Source organism: Sceloporus occidentalis, unplaced genomic scaffold (genome assembly GCF_023333645.1).
Source record: "Sceloporus occidentalis isolate IW3139 unplaced genomic scaffold, rSceOcc1.0.p SCAF_5, whole genome shotgun sequence".
Lineage (NCBI taxonomy): Eukaryota > Metazoa > Chordata > Lepidosauria > Squamata > Phrynosomatidae > Sceloporus > Sceloporus occidentalis.
In genome coordinates this window covers 30,165,806-30,192,034 of record NW_028316985.1, presented here as the reverse complement: position 1 = coordinate 30,192,034, position 26,229 = coordinate 30,165,806, and the positions used below count along the sequence as shown (strand labels likewise).

At 40.9% G+C, this 26,229-nt stretch overlaps 1 protein-coding gene across 3 annotated transcripts in view; it reads left to right on the top strand.

Annotated features, from left to right (window-relative positions):
• LOC149311858 (xylosyl- and glucuronyltransferase LARGE1) overlaps window positions 1-26,229 on the top strand; it is a 380,354-nt gene that overhangs the window by 255,075 nt on the left and 99,050 nt on the right. For all 3 annotated transcript variants that reach the window (XM_089528064.1, XM_089528063.1, XM_089528065.1), the window contains exon 7: window positions 17,815-17,919. In XM_089528064.1, coding sequence (XP_089384190.1) covers window positions 17,815-17,919 — 105 coding nt within the window. The remainder of the gene's footprint in view (window positions 1-17,814; window positions 17,920-26,229) is intronic.

Below are 26,229 nucleotides of genomic sequence, written 5' to 3'. Positions count from 1 at the left end.
TTTTAATTTGCAAAGTGCTTTGCAAATTAAATCAATGACTTGGTTTGCAGGAAGCACAGGACCTCTGGGAGGCAAGCCAGGTGGCATTATGAGGCATACTGCTTTAACGCACTAGGGGGCAAGTAGGATTTAAACGAGAGTTAAACTAGAGAAAACCAGAAAATGTTGTGATAAACATCAGGCATTTCCTGGTTTTCTCTAGTTTAAATCCTGTTTGCCCCCTAGTGTGATAAAGCAGTATGTGTGAGAGGATGTCAGAGAGTGCCACACAGCCATCTTCTCCTGCTACCTCTCACAGGCTGGGGAAGGTGCCAGCTGCTACACAGGGCAGTGACAAAATGTGAAGATGATCAGTCACCTAGCACAGTCACCAACAGACAAGGTGAGGACAGGAGGACAACACAGAAATAAAACTCTGTGGCCAAGAGGGAAAGAAATTAAGAAAAGGAATGGGAATGAGGATTGTCACCATAAGATTCAAGGGCAGAGTAACAACAATAGCTGAACAACCACTATGGAGATAAAATATTCTCAGAGAGATGAAGGAAGCCAAGGAACGGCTTTGCAACAAGTTTGCAACAAGAGTTTGACCCTCAGCCTCATTAGCCACAGTTTGGCCAGTTTCCCCACCCCCCAAAGCAGCTCTTAAGAGCTTGGAGAACTGGCTTGCACAACATACCCACTGCCTCAGTAGTGGTGAGTGATCCTGAGGACATGAAACCATATGGACTTACCTTCTCCCCCATGGAACTTGCTTCCCTGAGACTTGAGACTGGGGAACTCTGATTGTGTACAGTGGCTGAACATAGAGTGACTAAAGAACGTTGGTCCTGCATGATGCCCAAGGGGGATACCTAACCTCAGGGTGGAATACAGGCTGACTGGCTGCTCCTCCTCCTGGCCATGTGGCAATAGACCTCTTGAGGAATCCATTGTTCTCTGCCTACAAAGAGGCCTGTGATTACACTGGAATGGAGACATATTGGGTTGCAAAAGAGGAGTCCCTGATGAGATTCAAATGGACTTGAAATTTCCTGGACTTCGAAAATATCCCTATTGCTGCATGGCCAGAAGGAAAAGAAGCCTGCCTGCAAAAGATATCCTCCCCATCATAACATCTTTACTAAGGACTGAAACAACATGCAGGCATCTGATTAACATCTACAATTGTTGTTTTTTCTCCTGTTTGGTTTATAACATCTTGCCTGATGAAGAAGCCCATGGAGCTTCGAAAGCTTGAAATAAGTATATTGTGCATTTCGGTTGGCCAATAAAAGTATCGCTGATGGAATTTTGATTGTATTTGTTAAGTGGCCAGGACAACTACCCCTGCATAGATGTTATGTAATTCTTGCATATTACATAGAGAGTTCCCTTGCCGAGTCAGGTGTTCTATTGGGCTCCAGGCTAATTCAAGTCAAGCATGTGGCTGAATTCTACTGAAAACATTAAGTTTTATTCTTATCTTTACATGATATATGACTAGTTCAGTGTCTGAGTCTTATAAATGGACAGTAATTTACACCTTCAGAATTGTTAGTTCCTTCTACTCCCAGCATTTAAATCTTTCTTCATAACAACAATGTGGATCTATAACTTGTCTGGAAGCCTAACATTGACAATGTGAATTGGCTTCTGCATAAAAACAAATCAATCATTCCTGCAAGAAATAATACATATATATGTTTACAAACAGCAGGCTTTGTCAGCTGGGGGCAGGAGTATTTTATGTGTTCAGCTCTGCTTGTTCATTACTATCCCTGAAGCAATAGTCCCTTAAGAAGTTATTCTGTAAATCCAGAAGAGAAAACAGTTAGGATATGTCTGCAGCCAGTAACTTGTCACAAATCTTGTACTGTTGGCCATTGGTATCCATGGATTTACCCACAGATTCAATTATCCTTGCTTATGGAATGCAATGACGTTACTGGGATCTGAAGGAATCCTGATTTGCCATGAAAAATCTGTGTGCTGATTCACAGTGCTCAATCACTCACACTTGCAACAGGTAAAAAGGTAAAGGTTTCCCCTTTGATGTGATTATCGAGTCATATTTGACCGTAGCTGGAAGGTTGGAGAGGATAATTAGGTCCGTTGGTGACAGTTAGAGTCAGATAGGGACAGTTAGGGTTAGAGTCCAGAAGTGAGGGACTCAGGACACATACCGAACTCCAAGAGTGTGAGTTGCTGTGGTGTAATATCCTGTAGGATATTGTTATTCTTGGTGACTGGTACAGAGCTAAGTTTAGGAAAGTAACCTAATATAAGGACTGTGTGGGTCCTGGGTAAAAGTAGCTATTGTTCTCTGGAGAGAGTGTGGTGATGTAAACTGTAACTGTAACAAAGTGGAACCAAGAAAGTAACACCTTGAACTAACAAGGGCATAAAACAACTCAGCAAGTGAAACATTGTTCAAACCATCTTTTAAATAAAGCTTTGTTATTGTTCACATACAGGCTTGTCTGGGACTTGAATAAGTAACCATGCTACTGATATTTACAGATAGAGAACTAATTTCTCATATAAGTTGGTGTACACAAGAAAAATAAAGTGACTGTCACACATAGGTGGTAGTGTCACAAATCAATAAGGAGAAGATTTTAAAAAGAGCAGGTGCTTGTCACAAATAGGTGGCAGTGGTGGGATAACAAAACCCATTGGGCTGCTGTTATCTGAGGAAAATAGGTGACTGAGTGTTCACCATCACATAGGAGTTGTCAAAGACGATTTGGTGGCCATGTGGCCAGCATGACTAAATGCCGAGGTGCACAGAATGCTGTTAGCTTCCCGCCAAAGTGGTACCTATTTATCTACTTGCACTTTTACATGCTTTCAAACTGTTAGGTTGGCAGAAGCTGGGAGTAGTGGTGGGAGCTCACTCCATCACGTCACGTGGTGCTTGGGTCTCGAACTGCTGATCTGCCGACCTAGTGATCATCAGAGTAGGCATCTTAACCATTAAGCCACTGCATCCTTTAACAGCTTCAACAGCTGGCAACAGACAGTGCTCCAATCATTATAAAAGAAGAACTGATATATTTTCTCTCTCTCTCTGGCACACAGCTAGAATGAAATCACATTCATTCACATATTGGGGGGGGGTTGTATTTTTAAAGGGTTAAATAGCTCATTTGCGCACTGATGGAGTGTAATCTTTGCCTAAACAAAACACTGATATTTGAAGTCCTAGGCTTAATTAACTAATTCCTTGTTAAACTGTTAAGGTAAGTATTTCTAAAATAAAGTCACCACAGCATATTTAGAATTTCATTACTTGGTTATCAGAAGAATGTTGGGATCATACTGATGAGTGAACAGAACATAGAAACCGCTGTGTTCTCCATTACTTGGATGCATTCTCCTGACAAGACTTGTGCTAACTACCTGGCTTATGAGAGAGCTTTATCCCCTTGAATAATAAAATAATGCATCTGTGAAAGACACAGTTATGGTGCATGAGCAATTACTTTCATGCCTCCAGCACATTCCTTCAAGATCATTTCACTACATTATCACTTAGCAGCAAGACAGAATGGGAATGGGGGTGGGGGAACCTTTTCCCCATAATCACATTTCTTCACGGTACAAATATATACCATCCTCCGAATACCCTATTACATAATCTTTGTTCATTGCAGTGGGCTTAATGCAGAGGGCTGATGAAATCTGTTGAAATGAACAGTAATCGTGTGTTAGCTCTGGCTGGTAGATTGTTCTCTACACTTTTTAATGTTGACGTGTTTGTAAATCAGGTATATAATTCAGCTTTTCTTGTATTTCTCATTTAAAACATTTGTCTGTTGGGTGCTACTGTACAGCAAAAGTGGGCAGGCTTCAAGACTGGTGGAAGGGCTGTTTTTTTTATTAAAACTTCCAAGTCCACTAACCATCATCAGGTACAAAAATAGATGGAGGGATAAAAAGCTAAAGGCAGAATTTCCTTTAAAGAAATGGAGCCAATTATCTCCTGCAGCACATGAGCAATAGACTAGAATGACTTCCATAATACAAATCTAGATCTGAGGTGGTATGAATCAAGAAATCTAACAGTTCCAAAATGGGACACACACAAGCACTAATGTATTAGCCTTTGATTGTTAATTTAAGGGTCATAGATTAATTACTATTTAAAATTACCTTCTTTATTTAAAAAATCCTAAGAAATATGAATATGCCCCCCCAAAAAATTCCCAGTTGATTCCCCCGCAATGTTTTAGAGGTAACAAATACATGATATTTGCAATATACACAGCAATGGCATACCAGTTGTTACTTTTTTGTGGAAAGTTAACAATGCTGAGTTTTTTCATTACCCCAAAAACTAAATATGTTACCTCCAAGCTAAGAATCCTGTGATGTCATACGATCCCAGATGAAATCTCCATGTGAGAAAACCTCTGTGGGTTTAAAGCAAAGAAGTCTTTGTTCCCCAAGTTACTTTTTTTTTTTAATATTCTCTACTAAAAATCATATCCAATATGCACTGGAATGAAGGGTGATTTAGGTTTTGAATAGTATGTAATAGGAGCGTTACAATGTTACCAACTGCAGTATTAGTGTATAGCTTCTTATAGCATTTTACAAAAACAATTTCAAAACATTGGGAATATGGTTGAGAAGTGGGGAAGTTCTCAGCCAGAAAGGTGAGGCAGATGACCTCTCCTTTACCTCAAAAAGCCTCCGGGTTCTGCACTAGCATTCCAGAGGAAGTCAAAGGCTTTCATGGCCGGCATCCATGTTTTTTTGTGTGTTTTTCAGGCTATGTGGCCATGTTCTAGAAGAGTTTCTTCCTTCGTTTCTTCTGAAGATGGCAGCCACAGATGCTTGTGAAACGTCAGGAAGAAACTCTTCTAGAACATGGCCACATAGCCTGAAAAACCCACAGAAAACCATTCCAGAGGAATGTTGCCTGATGCATTTGAGGGCAATAAAATAGAACAACTGCAGCTTTCTGACCCAGTGCTTCAGTTTTCAGTGTTGTTGTTGTTGTTTTAAAAAATTAAAAACATAAATGGTACTGGCATCAGCCCTGTAGGGCTGATTATCAGCCTGTCCATGTCATGGGCTGACTCCGGGAAGACAGTTGAGCCTGTTTAGAAGGCAAAATAAGAATTGTATCTTCAGTATCTCGAGTTTACTAAAAATCCAGCATTTATTGAATTTAAAAATAACTAAATGTCACATCAGACTGTGACATTGTACTTTCTTGCTTATAGAGTATGGAGTACATTGAAGTTGATATTTATGTTTCGTTTGTGAAACATGGCACTAGAATGCATAGAAGCCTCTTTCCCTTTCCCTTCCTCTTCCTCTTTCTTATAATTATTAAGGGATGATAGTGGTATATCTTGGCTTCCTTTTTCTAAGGAACATTTGAGGCATCTTGTAAAACACATTCATTTAAACTGTGTATTCAATGTACTCATTTGAATTGACTTGTATACCATAAACTTAGCTTACATCTCTTGCAACAAGCACCACTTTTCTTATACAGTCCCCTTACCATAAGCAACCGGAAGATCAGAATATAGTATATTTCATTAAAAGAAGAAGCCTTGGAGATTCAAGTAGTCTTCAAAGTGTGTGTGTTTTCAAAGATACATTTTAAATAGATCTCATGTGGTTTAGCAACAAGCCACAGCCAGGCGTTGCAAGTCATAAATTATTTTTAGCATCTTGGAAGTCTAATGACATCTTCTTTCATTTAAATCCAAGCTATTGGTTTAACATGCATATGCATTCATAGACTAAAAGGAGGAAAAGCCTGCTCCCAACATCTGTTGTTGTTGTGTACCTTCAAGTTGTTTCTGATTTGTGGCAACTGTAAGATGAACCTATCATGGTGATCTCTTGGCAAGAGTTGTTTAAAGAGGATTTTCCTTTGCCTTCCTCTGAGTCTCAGAGAATGTGGTTTTCCAAGGTTCACCCAGTGGGTTTCCATGGCTGAGCTGGGCTTTAAACTCTGGGCTGAGAATAGTAGTCCAACACTCAAACCACCACCTCACACTGGCTCTCTCCCAACATTTAGGGAGGGGTTAATGTGGATCACAGTCCCTTGCCAGGAGAAAAGCTGGTTATACCTTTAATAAAGAAAGTTTCTTTCCTTACCCCCCAAATAGTAAGGACTGTATCACACCAGTATGATAAGTTTTCATAATCCCAGTCATATAGCAAGTGTAAACATGCTGGGCTGGAGACAATTATTATCACACATATCTTCAAAAGTGCAATGGTGCTGCTTCTGTCCTGGCCTCTGTCATCATCATGCCACCATCCATAGGTCTACCTTCTTGCCCTAATCCTTTGCCAACATGCCTTTCGGTCTGTATTTCTTTTTATTTATTTTTGACATGACCATGGCAATTCATTGGGTAAAAGAAAAGAAACTGAAAAAAGAAAAGACAAATAGCTTGTTTGGGAATAGCAAGAGGGAGATGGGAGAGGTGGGAGAGAAGCATGACAACATCCAGTGGCACCACATGATTTTCTGCATATCAGAGCTGCTTCAGAAGGAATCTATTACACTTGATAGTGAAAAAGCAGTACGTTTGGGGGGGCATTGATAGGTTTTGTGAATGAGAAGGAGCACTCTAGCAACAGATAGACTATCGACCAGCTGCTGGACAGACACAGTGTTGTGTGATAAGATATGGTCACAGACACTGCTCTCTTGCTATAATTCCACTTTTTAAGTCTGGTATGACAAAGTCCTAGGAAGCAGCCCTGTTAACTGGGTTAGGCTGTGAAATTGTTAAAATGAGCTTCATAATCAGGCAGGTGTTTGTTGCCTGCATCCAAGGCTACCATTTTATCCACAGCATTTATTGGCATTATATAGAGTTGTGGTCTCTTCCAACTCTACGATTCTATGATTCTGTAATTCTCCTGAGTCCCAGTCCAATAACCTTTTGAGTGTAATATTACTTTTTTCTTGTTCTGCAAATCGAAATGGAACTGCTGCCTAGTTTTTCATGCTGCAATTTTTTATTTGTGCAATTCTTTGTTACTAAAAGCAGTAGAACTTCTAGAAAAGGGGGAGGGAAGGAGATCATAACATGAAAAGTTGGGACGTCATTCCTTGTAAAATCCAGAGGCTTCCCCTCTTATAGTAGAAGCATGTTTTCTTTAATTGCAGAGATGCTGCCCTGTTTGGGACTACCCACTCTAACTCAGCCTAAATTGATGAATTCACTAAGTGGTCATGCCTGCACTGCAGCCCGTGTTGTTGTTCTTCCCCCTGTTGTATGACTATTAATAATGATGTATGAATAAGTAAAGAAGACAGCTTCATTTTCATAAGCTAAGCTTGTGCCTGGAGTAGCAAAGAGTGAGGAGAGTGCAGTTAATCATAACTGTAGGGCCAGAGCAGAAAACAATGACAAAGCTTTTGCTGTTAGTCACGGTATTTTACTATAATAACTCTTTAAAAAGGAGACAAGCAGGGTAGAATACAGAACAATTGAAATGCAATGTGGTAGCTGCTGTACTCTCATCAAGCAAAGACTTGCAATGTTTACTTTGTCTTTTGAAAAGAATTTATCCCCTTTGCCAAGGGTGCAAAAGATTAGAGGAACTAATTCTTCACCTCAGGAGATCCGGGTCTGAAATGCCAACACAGTGAGAACTGAAATTAGTTTGGGGAAGTGCCTGGTTAGAGGATTGATCACAATAGAACAGAACTCCCAGAAGGTTGTGGCTGTGATTTCTACTAAGGAGAGCCCCAAGGATAGATGTTGTTGTTTTTTGACAGAACTGTATATAAGTGGTTGAGACTAAAAGTCTATAGTTGCTTGACAGAAACTAGGTGGCTTGTTTTGATAAATAGTCTTTTGAGCTGGAGCTAGACTGTCCCAGAATACAATCAAATATGTCTTAAATGGTGGGAAAGAGACAGTTTAGAACAGATAGGCATGTTTAAACATTTGAAGGGATGCCATATTGATGATGGAGCAAAATTGTTTTCTCCTGCTCCAGAAACTAGGACATGGAACAGTGGCTTCAGACTACAGGAAAGAGATTCCACCTAAACATCAGGAAGAACCTCGTGATGGCAACAGCTGTTCAACAGTGGAATATGCTGCTCTGGAGTGTAGTGGAGTCTCCTTGTTTGGAGGTTTTTTAAACAGAGGCTGGATGGCCATCTATTGGGAATGCTTTGATTGTGTATTCCTGCATGGCAGGAAGTTAGACTGGATGACCCTTGCAGTCTCTTCCAGCTTAATGATTCTATGAAATCTCTTGCCACATACATACAGAACTTGCAATGTTGGGTTTGAATATTAATTTGTTAACACTACTCATTAGACTTGGAGAGATTAATTTAGTTATCAACGCTGATGATTGATTGATTTAATTTGTTGAATTGTATTGATAATTTTTGGGGTTAAATTGTTGATTTTGAAAACAAATCAGGAGATTCACAAAGAATGGTATGCGAATTGCCACTATTCACTCTTTATGGCATATTATTAGCACCTTCAAAGGTGCTCTTGTACTTTTAAAGTTGCCTTCTCCAAAAATTTCCCCTATATGAACTATTTTCCATGGAGGCTACAAACCATACACTATGATTGTTCATTGAAGATGGTGGGAGTCCATCACATCTGCAAATTGTCCAGTTTGGAGAGGCTCTCCTAGAGCATGGGATCTCATCATAAAACCTGTTCAATTAATTTTTGTCACTGATCTGTGTCCCGCTCACTCCTGCCAATACATAAATTGTTCACTCTCCATTGAAATATCTTATTTGTTCAACAGTAATAGGGAGTGATGTTAAATGTTGACATGGACTGTTGGTTCATTTTTGGCAAGACATCACTGATTCCTGCAAGTGAAGCAGCAAATGGTGGCCTACAAAGATCGGTCACTGGATCAAGGGGGGAAATTCTTATTCAGAAATGTATTGTAATGCAAATTGCATTAATATAACCACCTCATATTGAATAGCTACTGACTGACTGTTATGCATGGCATAGCTTCTGATGGAAGTTGGCTACAGCATAAGACTTCCACATCTAGCAGAAAAGCTTGGAAGGAATGTGGTTTTATCTGGTAGCAAAATACAACACCGGCACGGATTTGCTCAGAAGTGGATATACGTCATCAGCTATAATGTACCCACTATGTTGTCAGTGCAACTGCTGGGGTCCAACAACCACTGTCAGCAACTCAAACGAGTCCTGGGGTTAAATCAGACCCTTGGAGCAGAGCTGGCAAATTTCCAGAAGCAGAAGCGTGGCTCCAAAGTCCAAGTTGGGATGACAGCAACTGGATGTCTTCCAGGAACTGCAGCAATGCAGGAATATCCGGGGACACACAGCAAACCGATGCTATAGCTTCTTCTGATAAACCACCAGAGAAACTAAGTCTCCCAAAGTGCTCTTTATTCACAGTGCTATTATACAAAACTAGATCTCCAAACCATACCAATCCAACTCCTTCTGCAAGCCCACACCACACCCTTGCAACCCCTGGGCTTATATAGTCTCCAGACCATGTGGTCTCCCAACCCCAGTGAGTTCAGGTGTGTAACCATGTCATGTGTCTCCTGTGCAATCTAGACACATGGTTTCATCATCCATGGCTACGTGCACTTGGGCACTGAAGTGTCCTTGAGCCAATGAGCTTCAGCTGTGCTGATCAGCCTTGCCACTCTGCTGAATGTTCATGGCCAAACACACACACATCAAGCATTTCCCTGTGTGCTGTGTTTTAACCCTTCAAATCCCTGACATATGTTCCATGAGCACATGCACACAATCTCATGGTATATTTAACCACTGGTGGCACAGTGGTTAAATGCCTGTACTGCAGCCATTCACTCAAAACCACAAGGTTGCGAGTTCAAGACCAGCCAAAGGACCCAAGCTCGACTCAGGCTTGCATCCTTCCGAGGTCGCTAAAATGAGTACCCAGACTGTTGGGGGCAAATTAGTTTACTTGCTGTTCATCGCTATGATCTTTGGAATAGCGGTATATAAATAAAACAAATTATTATTATTATTAACTTAAGCAGGATTACATCTATACTGTATGAATAATGTAGTTTGACACTACTTGAAGTGCTATATCTCCATCCTATAGACTCTTGGGATTTGTAGTTTTACATGGTCTTTAGTCTTCACTGACAGAGAGTGCTGGGACCTCATAAAACTGCAAATCCCAGACATCTGTAGGATGGAGCCACAGCAATTAAAGTGGTGTCAAACTGTGCTATTTCTTCAGCATAGATGCACCCCTAGTCTAGATTATATCACTTGTCATCAAAGACAGTAAAGAGTGCATCTGAATTACTACAATTGAGGGATCAATTGTAGTAATTAGTGGCTGCTCCCAGCCTATGGAACTCTTTGGAGGTGAGAATTATTTTTTTTTCTGGGGAAAAAATTATGGAATAGTATTCCCAATCAAAGTGCTACCAATTTTAAAACAGGGCCCTTCAACAAGGAATTTTGATGTTATTTTCTAGGACAAGCCTTCTTCTTACTCCAAATTCAGTACCTGCACCCTGCTGTACAAGTGGTGCAGGGAAAACTGAGCACAAGCATAATTCAAACAGTCCATTCCATTCCAATCATGTTTTCTGTTTGTAATACTGACACATAGGTGTCATTGCTAATGCAAGCCAAAATGGCTTCACTCATGCACAAGATGAAAGCATCAGCAGGATCAGGGAAAAGTTGAGGTTTGCAGAAGTATAAAAAAATCTTGGGATGGTGGGGGCTAAATGCGTTGGCAGGAGAGAGTAGAAGAGTGATAACAACAACAACAAAAGCCCAATAAAATCCAATCCTGCTCAGTGGATAACGAAAGCTGACTGTTTTGAGAGTAGAGAGGATAACATGTAGAATTATAAAAAAAGGACACAGCTGACTAAGTGGAACAGCTAAGAGAAACATTCCACAGTGCTGCATTTCCTTGCAGGTCCCATTTGTCTCTCTTAATACTATTTTATGGGTGGGAAAATTGGCTAAAATAAGAGAGTAGGATGAGCATTTTAAAAACAACAAGCCAACATGTGGATTCCAAGTGTGGAAAAAAATCCATTAACAAACAACAAGCTTTATGCATTAGCTGTTATGAATCAGTTTGAGGACTGACCCTTGTGGCTTGAATTTGGGACAGTATAATGAAAGCAAGACTGGTAGTCTGCCAAAAGGGAATTCAACATCAGCTTCTTGCAAATAGGATTCTCACATATTTCCTTTGATGACAGAATGTACTTTCCTAAGAAGCCTCTCTAGACTGCTGAGTTGTGAAATGCAAAGCTGACATTCAACAGGGTCAGCTTGTTCTTATCATCAATAATATTTGGTTCCACCTGAGCCATCCTCTAGCAATGCCAGCCTTTGTCAATTAGGACTTTGTTCTGTCTTGATTTATTCCACATCATCTATAACACTGAGGTATTTATACGGTAATGCACAGCTCGTACTCCTGAAAACAACTTTCTCTGCAAGAGGAATACTCACTCATAGGCCTCTCCTAAGACCTGTACTGTGGTTTTTATATTTCCCATCTCTTCCTTGTTATGTGGGATTCTCCCAAGTCAGAATTATACAAAATAAAAAAATAAAAACAATCTTAGGATGGCATTGCTATTATAATAGTTAGTATTTACTATATATATATATAGGGGCCTGGTGGCGCAGTGGTTAAATGCCTGCACTGCAGCCATTCACTCAAAACCACAAGGTTGCGAGTTCAAGACCAGCAAAAGGGCCCAAGCTCGACTCAGGCTTGCATCCTTCCGAGGTCGCTAAAATGAGTACCCAGACTGTTGGGGGCAAATTAGCTTACTTGCTAATTAGCTTACTTGCTGTTCACCGCTATGATCTTTGGAATAGCGGTATATAAATAAAACAAATTATTATTATTATTATTATTATTATTATTATTATTATATGCTCAACTATAAATTGATCTCATGTATAAACTGTGGGCAAGTTTTGGGGCCAGAATTTAGGATTTTGATGTGACCCATGGATAAGTCAAGGGACATTTAACAAAGAATGTAAAGAACAAAGCAAAGGAAAATGTCAAAAAGGATAAAAAGGCAAAGCAAAGGAAATGACAACTATGATAGCAGCGATTACAGCCTTCAAATTTAATGTGATAATTTGGCCTGTTTCTAATCTAGAAAAATTGACAAACATATACAAATGTCTTATTCAAACCCTTCAAAGCACATACACACACAATGGACAAAGAACTGGAAAATAAATATGGATTACCTCTTCAATATATCACAAAAGCAGTAAGAATATTGTTTGCTCAAACATGGAAATGGGCTGACATAATAAACCAATGGTGGATGAATGGATTGTTAAGGTTAAAAGTCAGCCCAAATTGCTGAATTAGCATGGATTTTAAACGAGAAACCAATTGAAGATTTTCTGAAACACTGGAAACCATTTATTGATGGTTTGAGCAATAAATGTAATAATCTGTGGTTATGATTTTTAGTAGTTTTAGTAGGATTATTTAGTTGGATCTTTAATGGTGGGATTATTTTTTTATTATTTTTTTCTCCCCTTCTATTTTTCTTTTCATTACAGTCAGGATTGGGAGGGTCAGAATCCTATTATGTATTTGTTTTATTTATTTTTCTCTCTTTTCTGTCTTTTTTGGTGAATGTATATTACTTTGATTGCAAATCAGATTTAAAAGACATCACCATGTTAGTCTGGATATTATGCAAAGGGATCTTGTAGCACCTTTGATGCTAATTTATATGATCCCTTTGCATAGTGTAAATCAGATTGTTTGTGTAAAAAATTAATAAAAAAGATTAACTATCGTTCCAGGCATGTTGCTTCTGTAAAAAAAAAGAAAGAAAGAAAAGAAGATTTCTCTTACAAAGAAGAGACAACTATGGAAAATCAGCAATGCAAAATTTTGTAACCAAAGAAAAAGGAGCAGTACCAAATACTATGCTTTACTATAATTTGATTTATTCCACAATCTTCCTCCAAATAGCTCAGAATGGCTTTCACATCACCCCTTGATGATAGAATTTTCCAGACAGATTGTGGGACCAGATCAGTAAAATTGCACTTTTAGCCCTCAATTCATTTATGCACACAAATGAACAGCAGAATTGGTAACATTGATTTGATCTTGAAGTTAGTTCAGAAAGGCATACCTAAAATAAACTTCTGTTTTAACATACCATGTTAGCAGGGTTGTTTTTTTAAAAAAAGAAAAGTTCAATTAAAGATAAAATATTAATCCCACACTTATTAAGAGTCTGGGATGCTTATAGAAACAAATTAAGTCCAGACGCTTTGCTGCTGTTGCCAATTATTTATCATGCTGAGTTTAAGACAGCAAAATCAATGGGAGATTTCTTTTAGGGAACAACATAACCCAACAGAGCTATGTGACACTATAATAGGAAACCCTGTGATTTTACCTTGTAAAAGAATGGACCAGAGTGTGGGGAAACCTTTTAAATGTCATTATTTGCAAATGAAGTATTGTTTTTGTTTTGTTTTTGTTTTTTTAAATGAATGGTTAAATAATTTTGACCACCAAAATAATGTGCTGGATTTTGCTAATTGTTGTTCTGATGTGTGTGTGTGTGTGTGTGTATGTTTTATGATATATACATTCATCTAGCTTTAATTGCATTATTTAATCTTGTTTTAACTTTTATGTCTTCTGGATTTTTAATTATTTTTTTCATTTGTTTTATGCTACTCTGAGTCCCAAACTGGGAAAAAAGCAGAGTAGAAAGGAGGAGGAGGAGGAGGTTAGGACATTAAGCAGTGATCATTCTGAAGGATAGAAAAAGTATTTAGCTCGCTTCCCCTCACAGATTGAAAGCTATGCTGAATACAAATGATAGACAGGCAGGCAGGCAGGCAGGCAGACAGAGTGGTTTGCATTTGTGGCAGGGAAACAGAAGGAGTTGTTTCATGCAGGATGTTCCAAGGTTCTACTCATCTTATTATGTAAGTCAGCTTTTCTCAGAAACCAGCCTTCCCCAGAAACCAGCTCCCCTCCATATGTGTTGGGCTACATATTTCATTATCTAGAGCCAGCATGGATAATGACTCTCTAAATCTTGCATAGAAGACCAAGAATTTTGTTTATATTTTTTTTAAAAAAAATGTTCTTTATAGTGCTCAGCATAGGAGATATAAAGTTACCTTATGTTAATCTCACACAATAACCTTGTGTGGGGTTGTTTACACTGAGAAGTAATAACTTTCCCAAACGGAGATGACTGAATTGATAGAGACTTAAGACACAGAGAATAGAATGGTCTGACACTTCTCTTAAAAAAATAAAACCAAATGCAATGTTATCTGATATTTCAAAGGTCTTTTTAAGCTTAAGGGCTAAATTTCTCCAAGGAAACTAACCAGGCTCGAGATCATCTGAGGAGGCCCTTCTCTCAGTTACACCAAAAATGCAAATCTTAACTTATTTCCTTCTTGAAGACAGGAAGAAATAATGAAAGCATTGGTTTTTCACTCTCTGAGAATTGAACGGTTTCCACACAGTATTCAAATACAATTCATAATTTCAGACTTTGTAAGAAAAAAATTATTTAAGCAAAAATACACATGGCTTTCATGCACGCACACAAAAGAAACATATTTGAGCATGTGTTTTACATGAAAGAGATTCCTACATAAAAATATTGGGAGGCTTAGTAGAGGAAAACTGTATGTGTTTCTTCTGTGCAGGAATCCATGTGTATATACGAAGTGTATGAATGTTATGCAGTTTGTATAATCATATAGAATTCCATGCAGGAAAATCACATATATTATGCCTGCATGCGTTTTCTGTACAAACCCCAATATTTATGCACAGGAATAATTGTAATTTGCACAAACATTTTCTCCATAGGATGTGTTTTCTGTGCAAGAAAGCATTCTGTACTTTAGGAGAAATGAATTTACCCCAATAAACCCCAAAAGTGTGAAGAATCTCAGGACTTATCTCCTCTTCCTTAGGAGGGTGCCTCAGGTGTTTAGGCACACTTTTTTTTGTCAAGGATGTGAATATTAATTAGGCCTAATTAGGGGACAAATATAACTGATTGCCTTGGTGGATGACCTACCCTGGCAGCAGATGCAGAGTGTGATCATGTTGGTTCTGCTGGATTGATGGCAGCTTTTGATACCACATTCTGGGTTGCCTTGCTGGGATGGGACTTGGAAGCACTTTTTTGTAGTGGCTTCACTTCTTTCTGCATGGGCAAACCCAGAAGGTCTTACTGGGGGATTTCTCCACACCTCACACACCCAGTCATTGCCCTGTGGGTCCTTCAGGACTCACTTCTATTCCCCATGCTATTTACTATATACATGAAAACACTAGAAGAGACTGTCTAGATTCTTGGTGTTTGATGCCGACAATATGTTGATGACATCCACAAGGTGAGGAAACTGTTTTGATCCTAAAACTGCCATCAGTAGTGGACTGGATGGGGTGACGAAATTGAAACTTAATCAAGACAAAGCAGAGGTGTTTCTGGTCAGTTGAATAGGGATTCAGCCTGTGCTGGATGTACTAATACCCTGAAGACACACGTCCACAGCTTGGATGTGCTCCTGGATTGGATGTGCTAAGTCTAGAAGCTAAGGTTTATGTGGTGGCCAGGAGTGCATTTGCCTAATTAAAGCTTATGTGCCAGCTGCACTGATTCCTTGAGATGTCATATCTGGCTATGGAGACACATGCCTTGAATACATCTGGTTGGATTATTGTAATGCACTGTACATGAGGCTGCCTTTGAAGAGTTTTCAGAAACTTCAACTGGTCCAAAGAGCCACATCCAGATTACTAACTGGGCCTGCTACAGGTAGGGATGCCATAACCCGGCGCCCCCCGTGACAATCACGCTTTTGGGGGGCCCTTCACGGTCCGGTTTGGGGGCCCCCCACGCCTTGTTCCCAATTCAGGGTCCGCTCCTCCTGTGGCCATAGCCGCTGCCGCTAATGCGGCTGGCTGCTGCGCCAACCCTCCTCCTCCTCTTCATGGTGGGCTGGGCAGCGCCAACCCACCTCCTCCTCCGGCTCCGCCTTCCTCCTCCTAACCGGCGGCAGAAGCACCGCCGCCACCGCGTCAGGGTTTGCCCACCGCGCGCGCGCGCGCACACACACACACAGGGCTCCAAAACAGGAGCTCATCCCTTGCTTTGGCCAGCCAGCCATTGGCCAGCTGGCCAAAGAGGACGGGCTCCTTGGCGCGCACCGCCCAGGCCTCAGCAGGGGCCAGCGGCAGCGCGTGCGCGCGCGCGCCTGCCCAGCTTCCCTCCCCACGCGCATGCCAGCCATCCTAAGGAGGAGGAGGGGAGGAGAGGAGGAGGAGGAAGGAGCCGGAGGAAGGGTGCCTTGAAGGGGCCAGGGCAGAATTGGGGCAGAGGAGGAGGAGGAAAGCTGAGTCAGTGGCCATTAGGTCTGCCTTGGTTTTTTGGGGTTTTTAAATTATTTTTAAAAATATAAAATACTTATTTTATTTTATTAATTTTTATTATTGCTTTTTATTGTTTTATTTCTTTAATTTTTATTATTGCTTGTTTTATTTTATTTCACTAATATTTATTATTGCTTGTTTTATTTTATTTCACTAATTTTGATTATAGCTTGTTTTATTTTATTTCATTAATTTTTATTATTGCTTGTTTTATTTTATTTTATTAATTTTTATTATGAAATATATATACCCCTGCCTTGTTTTTTATTTTTTCCCCATTATTTTTTATTATTAAATATATGCAAGTGCATTTTCCGTGTATTTATGGCGATTTGAATGCTAACAAGTCTGCCTTTCTTGGACAATTACAGTGATGATGATGATGATGGTGGTGGTGATATTGATATCAACAAGCCTCTGAGGCACGGCCAATGTAACTTGCTGTGATTTTTACAAACTCATGCGTAGTGAGGAAAAACCACAGTCCCTTGCCCAAGTACACACTTCTGAGAAGTACAGTTGAACCCGAGGGCAAATACATTTCTGCCATCTGTCTAGGAATAATGCCAAAATGTCCTCCATTTTGATCATGCTTAAAAAACATGCATTTATATTAACATTTTTTAAAAATCCTCAATTTTTTGCACGTCCTCCATTTTTATAAAATGTGTCCTACATTTGAAAATGTTGCCCTACATTTGTCCTACATTTGTCCCGGTTTGGAGCTCCTGACATATGGCAACCCTAGCTACAGGGATCACACAACTACCCTATTGCAAGAGCTTTTACTGGCTGCCAGTCTATTTCCAGGCCCAATTCAAATTGCTGGTTATGACCTTTAAAGTCCTACACAGCTCAGGTCCAGATTATTTGAAGGGCCGTATTCTCCTTTACAAACCAGTTTGTGCTCTGAGATCTGCTGGGGAGGCCCTTCTCTTGGTCCTACCACCTTTACAGGTACATCTTTTGGGAACATGGAAGAGGTCTTTCTTAGTGGCTGCCCCAGGCTCTGGAATTCCCATCCTGGAGAAGTTAGATTGGCAGCCTCCCTACTTTCTTTTCACAGACAAGTAAAGACTTTTCTGTTTAGTCAGGCATCTGATGAGGAGCTATAAAAGGCCCATCTCACCTAAACAATGCACTGGATCCTGTTAATTGTTGTGCTGGTGAGTTAGTGAGTGAATGAAATTATAATATGTTTTAATCTGTTTTTTTATTTTTGTTTTTGATGTATTTTAAATTGTGTTTTTAACTATTATAATTATGTTCACTTCTCGGTCTTGAGTCTAGTCTTGGGATGATAATCCAATCAATAAAATAAATCAATGGGTGAAAGTATGATCTTATGTCTGATGACCTCTTTTGATTTTTGTTTTCCAGGCCAGCAAGTCCTTGGCTTGGTGGAGAATCAGAGTGATTGGTATCTAGGAAACCTCTGGAAGAACCATCGTCCCTGGCCAGCTCTTGGGAGGGGTTACAACACAGGTAGGCTGAGTCACATCATGCATTTAACCAAGGGATATTTTTCCCCTGTCTAATTAAAAAAAAACCTCACTGGCGTCTTCCAAATTTCTTTGTCTTAGCACACCTTTTTGGAGAAATGTGACCACGCCTGACCAAATCACAGCTTTCCAGCCCACTGGCTCTGGCAAACCCTGAATCTCAGCCTCCTCTTGTTGGCTCCCAGCCCACAAGAGAATCCTCCTGCGAAAGCAGGCAACCCAGCTGTTAGGTATAAAGGGGTGCTGTGGGTAAAGATCTCCCCCCCCCCGCTTCCTCTTCTAACAGCAAACAGCCCAAACACACACACAGGGCAAATGATTCAGAACTTTACAATCCACAAGATTCAGGAGCCTTTCCCCTCTCAGGAAAAGAAAGAAAAACCCAAGCTAACAGGACAAACCCAACACAGCAATTTATCTCTCCACAGGTTCCCTTCTCACCCCTAGGCAGGTAAAAGAGAGAGTGAGAGAGACAGAAAGAAAGAAAGAACCCAAGAATCCAACACTTTCTTCAAAGCATCTAGCCAAAATTATAGCTCCCAAGTTCAAAAAACACCACTGCCTACCATGTGATGATCCCTGGGGACTAAGCGGCCAACAGTCACCCTGTTCCTGGCCCTTAGCCCCAGCAGGATCCCTTTAAAATTCCCCTAGAGTCTCCTGGGTCTCTATTCCTGCTCCCTGCTGAGCTGAATGATACCCCTTGAGATCCTCTAGTCAAGCTGCCACCACCCAGTGAAGCTCCAATGAACTCCCCTTAGCACACACTGGGACTTGCTAAGGACTTCTAGTTTCCTTTCCTTGCTAACCTAAGCAATCAGTAACCAAGCTAAGACACATGTACAGCAGCACAGACAGCAGATACTTTTAAAGAAAGGTATTTATTCTAAATAGACAGAATAGAGCAAGAAGATATCATTCATGCAAGGCCTCCTTGCCTTGCAGGTACAGAATGCATAGTTACAAGATGTTCATTTCAGGCAAGCTATTAGATAAACATAACAAAAGCTTAAACGCACTAGCTAACAAATTTCCTAAGCTCACACAGTGATGGGATTTGCAGTCCTTGATGGGTTTCTGGATGCAAGGAGCTGGCCCTCTTTGCCAAGCTCCACCCACATCCCTTAAGCCTGCCATCATCATCATCATCATCATCATCATCATCATCATCATCATCATCATCCTTTATTTATAAAGCGCTGTAAATTTACACAATGCTGTACATACAATCTTTTAATTAGATGGTTCCCTGCCCTCAGGCTTACAATCTAAAAAGACATGACACAAAAGGAGAAGGGAGTGGTGGCGGGGAAGGGGATGAGGTCCAGCAGTTCTTCTCTACCTCCGAGGCCTGGATCAGGGGAGATGGACTGGAGGGAGGGCTTGGCTTCTAGTGGATGGTTAATCTTCTACCAGGGAGGCCTGTTGGAGCTAGCCTGCCTCTCTAGTAGGATAATACATATAAATACATAGCAATACAGGAAATGATTCAATAAACCAGGCAACAAAAGAACATCAAATAGCAAGTGACAATTATGCAGTGCCTGGGAATGCCCTTGGCACAGGCTCAACAGCTGGCTTCCAAAACAAATACAAGGATGGAGAACAAAGAACACATGGCTTCCCAGGGGTTTTTAAAGCCCTCTAGGGGGAAGGTTCTCAAAATTTGTGGTCATACTCTCATATTGGCCAGTTGGGCCTTACGTCAGTTATGATGTAGCTGCTCATTACCATGTGATGTAAGCTCTCATTAGCATGTACCTCCCCCCAGGTTAACCCTTTGTGGTTTGAGCGAAGTCCTCAAATGACTGGAGGCCCAGTTATTACACTAATGAAATATCTGTTATTGTAAAGCACAGAGAAGGGTGGCCTAAATCCAGTTGTTCATCCAAATCTATGGCCTATGTTCTAAATAGAATAGATCTAGCTGGGACTAATAATTTTCCTGAAGTTTAGGCCTTAATGTCCCTATTAGTAAAGGACTATCAGACCATACTGAGAAAAAAGGACACTTCCTTCTCACAACAACAGTTTTATGAGCAGAATTTAATTTTGTCTACTTGCTCCTCCATATCAATTAATTTTTTAAAAGATTTCTCAACCCAGTCCTTTCAGTTTTTCATTTAGGAGTCTGACATATTTTCCTGAGTATATAACTATTTTACATTCAAGCATGACACTCATATTTTAAATATTTTACTTCTATCCTAAATGTAATATGTTCAGTTACCTTCACCATTATAGTTGTATTCATAATTTCCAACATGAAATTCTGCTTTATACTAGCTTACTAGTGAGTCCATACTACCAGGACATCAGATAAATATTCTCACAGCTATCTATGGAGACTGGAACCAGTCTTTTTCTGGAACCTGATTGTTCTTCATATATTTTGAAATGACTATAAGATTGTTCTACTTGGTTTGACTCTGATGTCCTGGGTTATGCTTGTGACCTGTGACAAAAACCAGCATAGTAACTGATTGTAAAAAGGAGAGAACAGTTCAGATTCTGATCTGTTATAACTCTGCAGTACCATAGGCCAGTTGTGACCTCTTTGCCTCGTTTATTCTCAGTCATGGAGGATATGTCTGTCAGCAGCTACAAGACATCTGCTGTGTTTCTCCAGTAAGAGAGACAGTGTGCACTTCAGTACTGCAAAAATAGGATAATTTTGTTACTCTCATGTCTAATTTGTTGAGTTCCTGCAGGCATCTAGCTGACCACTGTGGAACAGAATACTGTATTAGTAGTCTTTTGGTCTCATTCAGCATGGTTTGTCTTATGTTCCTATGAACAATTAACAGTCTCATGGTAAACTGGGAGTTATAACTCCTAAAAAGAAACTTTTCCAAGCTCTGCTCATATGGTTGCTTGAGGATGAGATAGGGAATCTGGCATGCTACCCTAAGTTCTTTGGAGGAATTGTGAGATGAAACTGTTGTAAATAACAATCCAAAATATACCTTTTATGTGTTTGTCCTGTTTAATTGTTTCTGAGGATGGAGCAAGCTTGGTGCCTTTTTGAGCATTTTTTTCTGGAGAACTGGAGAGCTCTAAAATAAATTGCCAGTCTCTGTCTAGAATCAGTCAGTTGGTCATCTCTACAATGGTCCTTAAGCTTATTTAGGTCAACGTACTCAGTGAGATGCGGTGGCTCAAGTGGTTAAGATGCTGACTCTGTAGATTGCAAGACTGGCAGGTTAGTAGTTCGAGGCCCAGGTGCCACATAATGGGATGAGCTCCCATCACTAGTGCCAGCTTCTACCACGCTAGAAGTTCAAAAGCTTGCAAATGTAAGTAGATAAACAGGTACCACTCCGGTGGGTAGATAAACAGTGTTCTGTGCAGTCATGCTGCCCACATGATCACAGAGTAGTCTCTGATAATGCTGGCTCTTCAGCTTATTAATGGAGATGAGCATCGCCCTCATGGTCGGACCTGACTTGACAACCTTGTCAGTGAGAAATACCTCTACCTTTACCTTACTCAGTGGTAAGATGTTGATTCTGATGATAGCAAGGTTGGCAGGTCAAAGCCCAAGTACTTCATGACAGTGAGCTCCTGTCACTTGTCCCAACTTCTGTCAACCTAACTGTTTGAAAGCATGTAAAAGTGCAAGTAGATAAATAGGTACCCCTGTACCACTTCAGTGGGAAGGTAACAGCATTCTGTGCAGTCATGCTGGCCACATGACCACAGAACTGTCTCTGACAACACTGGCTCTTCAGCTTACCCATGGAGATGAGCACTGCCTCCTACAGTTGGACACAACTTGGCAACCTTGTCAAATGGGAAACCTTTATCTTTAGAGAAGGAGGAATTTATTTATTTTCTCTCTGAAGAGGCAAACAAGACACAAAAATAAAAACACTGAAGATATTGTTCAGTCAGGACAACAAAGCAGTCATAATTATCCTTATATAATCACAATAAAAAGAACTTGCTGTCAAATTTTCTTCCACAAACAAAAAAAGAAGACCTGTAGACTATGAATTTATTATATTACAAAGGACAGGTTTTTCTGCTGATTTGTGTGTCAAGTGTGAGTAAACATACCAGGTTCATAAAGAATATACTCATGTTTATCTAAATCAGTGCTGTCACCTCCTTTATGTGGTAGGATAATGACATATGCCCCACTAGCATCTTAAATAAAAAAAATGAGAGCACATGAGAAAGACCCATCAACCATTTCTTCATGGCAGCAGAAATTTTGCAGCAAATAAATATTTTTATCACCATAAAATAAAGTGATTATTATGAAAATACATCTGGGATAGATTTTACATTAGAGTGGAGAACCTATGGTTGTCCAGATACTTACTTAACTAGGGTGCGTTCCAGATGCACAAAAATTACGTACTAGGTACATACTAAGGTTAGGAAAGGGCGTCCTTTCCTGACACCCTAACCCTAGTAGGTACCTAGTATATACAAAATGGTGGTGCCTATTCTACATGGGCGCTGCCATTGGGAAGTCATGACCGCACCGCCTCCAAACAGAGCAGCGTGGAAGTGACGTCCTGGTGCTGCTCAAGGGCGCCTAGGGTGCCCTTTCCGCGGTGCCGGAAGGAGCTCCAAAATGGAGCTCCTTCAAGGTTTGTGTTGCTGGGCACAGCCTTTACACGGTTTCGCCAGTGACACAAATGAGAAAGGGGCCAAGTGGCCCCTTTTTCTTTGTCCTCACCACTGTCAGGTGTCCTTGGGGCATGAAGCCCCAAGGACACCCCTTTCCAGTCTGTGGGGGAGTGGCCTTTTGCCACTTCCCCGTGGCCTAGAAAGCGGCGGATTGGGGCCTCAGAGGCTGCCGCTGTGGCAGCTGAGGCCCCGATCAGCAGGGAAAGGGGCGGGAACAGGCTGCCCCAAAAGGGCGGTCTGTAAACCGCTTAGAACTCCTATTATACATCAGCACTGTCCAAGCGGGATGAGGCTGATGTAAACTGAAGTCCAATAAAATATGACCAGCCAGAGGCATGGCCAGAATATCAATGTGCCCCTAAACTAGCTAGTTTGGCTAGAATATGAATGTGCTCCCTTGGTGGAAGTGAGTGCAGTACTCATGGACTAATGTGTAGTACAGATGTTCCACATAGAAATTCTTATCCACAGAGGTTCAGTTTCTTTGAGGCTTTTCCATCTCTCCTACCCAAGAAAAAAAGGGGAAAGGGAAGGAGGGAGAGGCTGCCATAAATGGGGAATGTCTCATCAGCAGGTGAACACATGAACCATCCCAGTCTTTCCCCATTTTCCCTCACAGTTCTGAAGTAATAGGAAGGGTGTGGGCGGGGCCTGTGGTCCCATGGGCGGCAATACCCTTTGAGGCTCCATAATGAGGGGTTTGTGTGCTGCCCGTTAGTAAACCACCACTCACTCCAGGCAAACAGTCAACAGTCCAACTTTATTCTCAACAAGTCTTGAGGTAGCAGCCCTTCTTCCCACTCCCTAGTTACTTCACTGGGCGGGGGATGGCTGTTAACTTCACAGCCCCTAGCTTCTCTTTGGGCGTCTCTGCCTGCTCACTTGGGCGCAAGTCCTCCAGGGCAAGCCAGACGGTAGGCTTGTCCGGCCGGCGGCAGCTCTTCTTCCGGACCCACCACGGGCACGTTTGCTTCTCTCGGGTTGCCCCTGTTTCTCCACTCCCACCAGGTGGGTTCTTCTCCCTCTCTACCTCCTTCACCCCAGCCAGCTCCCGGGTTAAAAGGCTCTCCCCGTTCGGGTCTTTGGCCCCTAGGACTCACTGGCACCGACACGTGGCAGGGTCCGGCTCTTATCCTCCCAGCCCGTGTTGGGGAGTTGAAGCTGGGGCTGAAGGGAACCCCGTCCTCTTTCCCTAATGCCTCCTCGAACCCTTCTTCCGCGTATCCCATCTCCTCCCCTTTCCTCTTCCTCCCTATGCCTTATATGTCCCTCCTCCTGGAGTCCCTCCCCCGGCCGCCTTCCTGGCGCCAGCTGCAACTCTTCTTCCCCTGCACTTAGCTGGGAATCCTTCCATCCTGCCGCTGCCCCTGGGTCCTCCCTTCCCCCTCCTTCTTCCTCCTTCGCCCATCCAACCCTCCCTTGCTCTCCCTCTTTACAAAGGGAAAAAGTATTCTATAATGTTTGAGAAATTGACCAAAAATACGTTTTCAGTGTTGGAAGACCCTGACGAGGAGAATCCTGGACTGAGAAAAATCCTCATAGTTTGAGACTTATTCTGTGCAAAATGTACTTGGGGTGTTTTTTTTGGGGGGGGGAGGGGGAGTTGGTTTTGTTTTTGCTTGTTTGTTTTGCATAGCAAACAGGATTTTCTGCATTGGGAAAACATCATTCTGTGTAGCACAATATTTTATGCTGTTTACTGTGAACGCATGTGTGCATACACACAAACACACATGCAAATTTGGCATACAAACCTCCAGTTTTGGGAGCCTTTCTCACATATTGCTTCCTTTAAGAATAAAATTACCAAAGAATTAAACATCTACCAAGCAGTGCATATTCTCGTGTATAAGTCTAGAAATTTAGGTTAAAAAATTGACCCAAATATGTTGGTGAAAGGCAAGAGTTTAATGTGCCCTGGAAGCACTGATCCCCTTCTAATTTCTCATCCATCCAGCTTTTAGTATAAGCACATATAGTTATGCCTGCTGGAATTTTGTAAGCTCTTTCCCTTGTTTTCCTTTGCTTCATCCTTTACATGCTTCATTACATGCTCCTAAGTTTTACCATTGCCTTATCCACAGGTCATATCAAAATCTATAATTTCCCCCAAAAAACTTGCCCTCGATTTATATATGAGATCGATTTATAGTCGAATATATATGGTAGTTACAGCAGTGGTAGAGAGATGCAGAAGACACACTAGGAAGTTTTTCAGTGTGTCCAAGTATATTGTGTGACTGTATCAGGTATTGCTGAAACCTAGAGTTCAAGCATAACAGTTGACATGTACTCAATAGTGATTTTTGACAGGCATGTGTGCTTCCAAATGCACATAGGACTTTATCACACATGGGGAGAATCGGAGAGTTAAACAGTAATTTTCCTGGGAAAGTCACATGATAGTGGTGAAGATTTTCACACACATTGCAATTAGAGAGGACTTATCCCTGGAATAACATGGGAATAACCAGCAGCAAATCATTCATGTGATGTCCCCATGAATGATTTGTTGCTGGTTATTCCCTGGTTATTCCCAGGATAAGCCTTCTTTACTCACAATGTCATGTGAAAATCTTTACTGCAATTTGATGATTTTCCCAGGAAAATTACTATTTAAACCCCCAATTTCCTCCATGTGATAAAGTCCATACTTGAGCATTATTCTTCTTACAGATTTTAGTCTGCTCCTACTCCAATTTTTCATTTGTTTCTGGAAGATCTATTAAGCCTCACCCCCTTTTCCAGCTTATATAGTTAAGAGAATATAAAAAGAGAGATGAATTGGAAAAGCTAGTGAATGAAAAGAGGAATGCATAGGTGCTTGCAGTAAATGGAACAACATTTTTCAAAAGCAGAGAACAATAGGTTACTGAGTGTGATAGTTCAACCCCACAAAAGACAGCAAAGGATGGATTATTGACAGAGTCAGCATATGTTGCCATAAAGAAAACTGCTAAAAAATTGAAATGTATTGTTTGACTCAGTGTTCCTTGAGAGGAGAACGAAGACATAAATCTCTTGAGGAGGGTGAAAAAATGCTAAATGAAACACAAGCCTAATCTGATACCTGCTGAGTAAATTCAAATATCTGTCAAACATCACAACCCTGGGAACAGAAAGGACCCAGAGGTGGCTTGAAAATGACAGAGAAAAGAAAAAAGCTTTGAGGAAATCAGTCATGATAACTGGATAGAGAAGAGGAGAGCCCATGAACCAGGCTCTTCAATTCTTTACTCCAGAATTGAAAAATTAACTTTAAATCAAGGATGGGGAATGTGCAGCCTCCAAAGATGTTGGACTGCAGCCCATCATCTTTCACCATGTGTTCAGGGCTATGCTGTATTCAGGCTCGAGGTCTGTGAGAAATAAATCAGTTCCTAGAAATTTATTTCTATAGTTCAAATACATAACATTTTAGTAAATGGAGCATGTAACTGAAATCCCATAGAATAGCCTAAATCCTTTTAGGATTAAATTGGCTGCATACCTTAAATCAATGGTTCCCAAACTTGAGGCCTCAGAGATTGTTAGAGTACAGCTTCCAGAAGACCTAGCCAGCACAACCAATGGACAGGGCATCTGGGAATTTGTAATGCAACAGAATTTGCTGAGCAAAATTTGGTACCATGTCATATAGCAATTCACTATG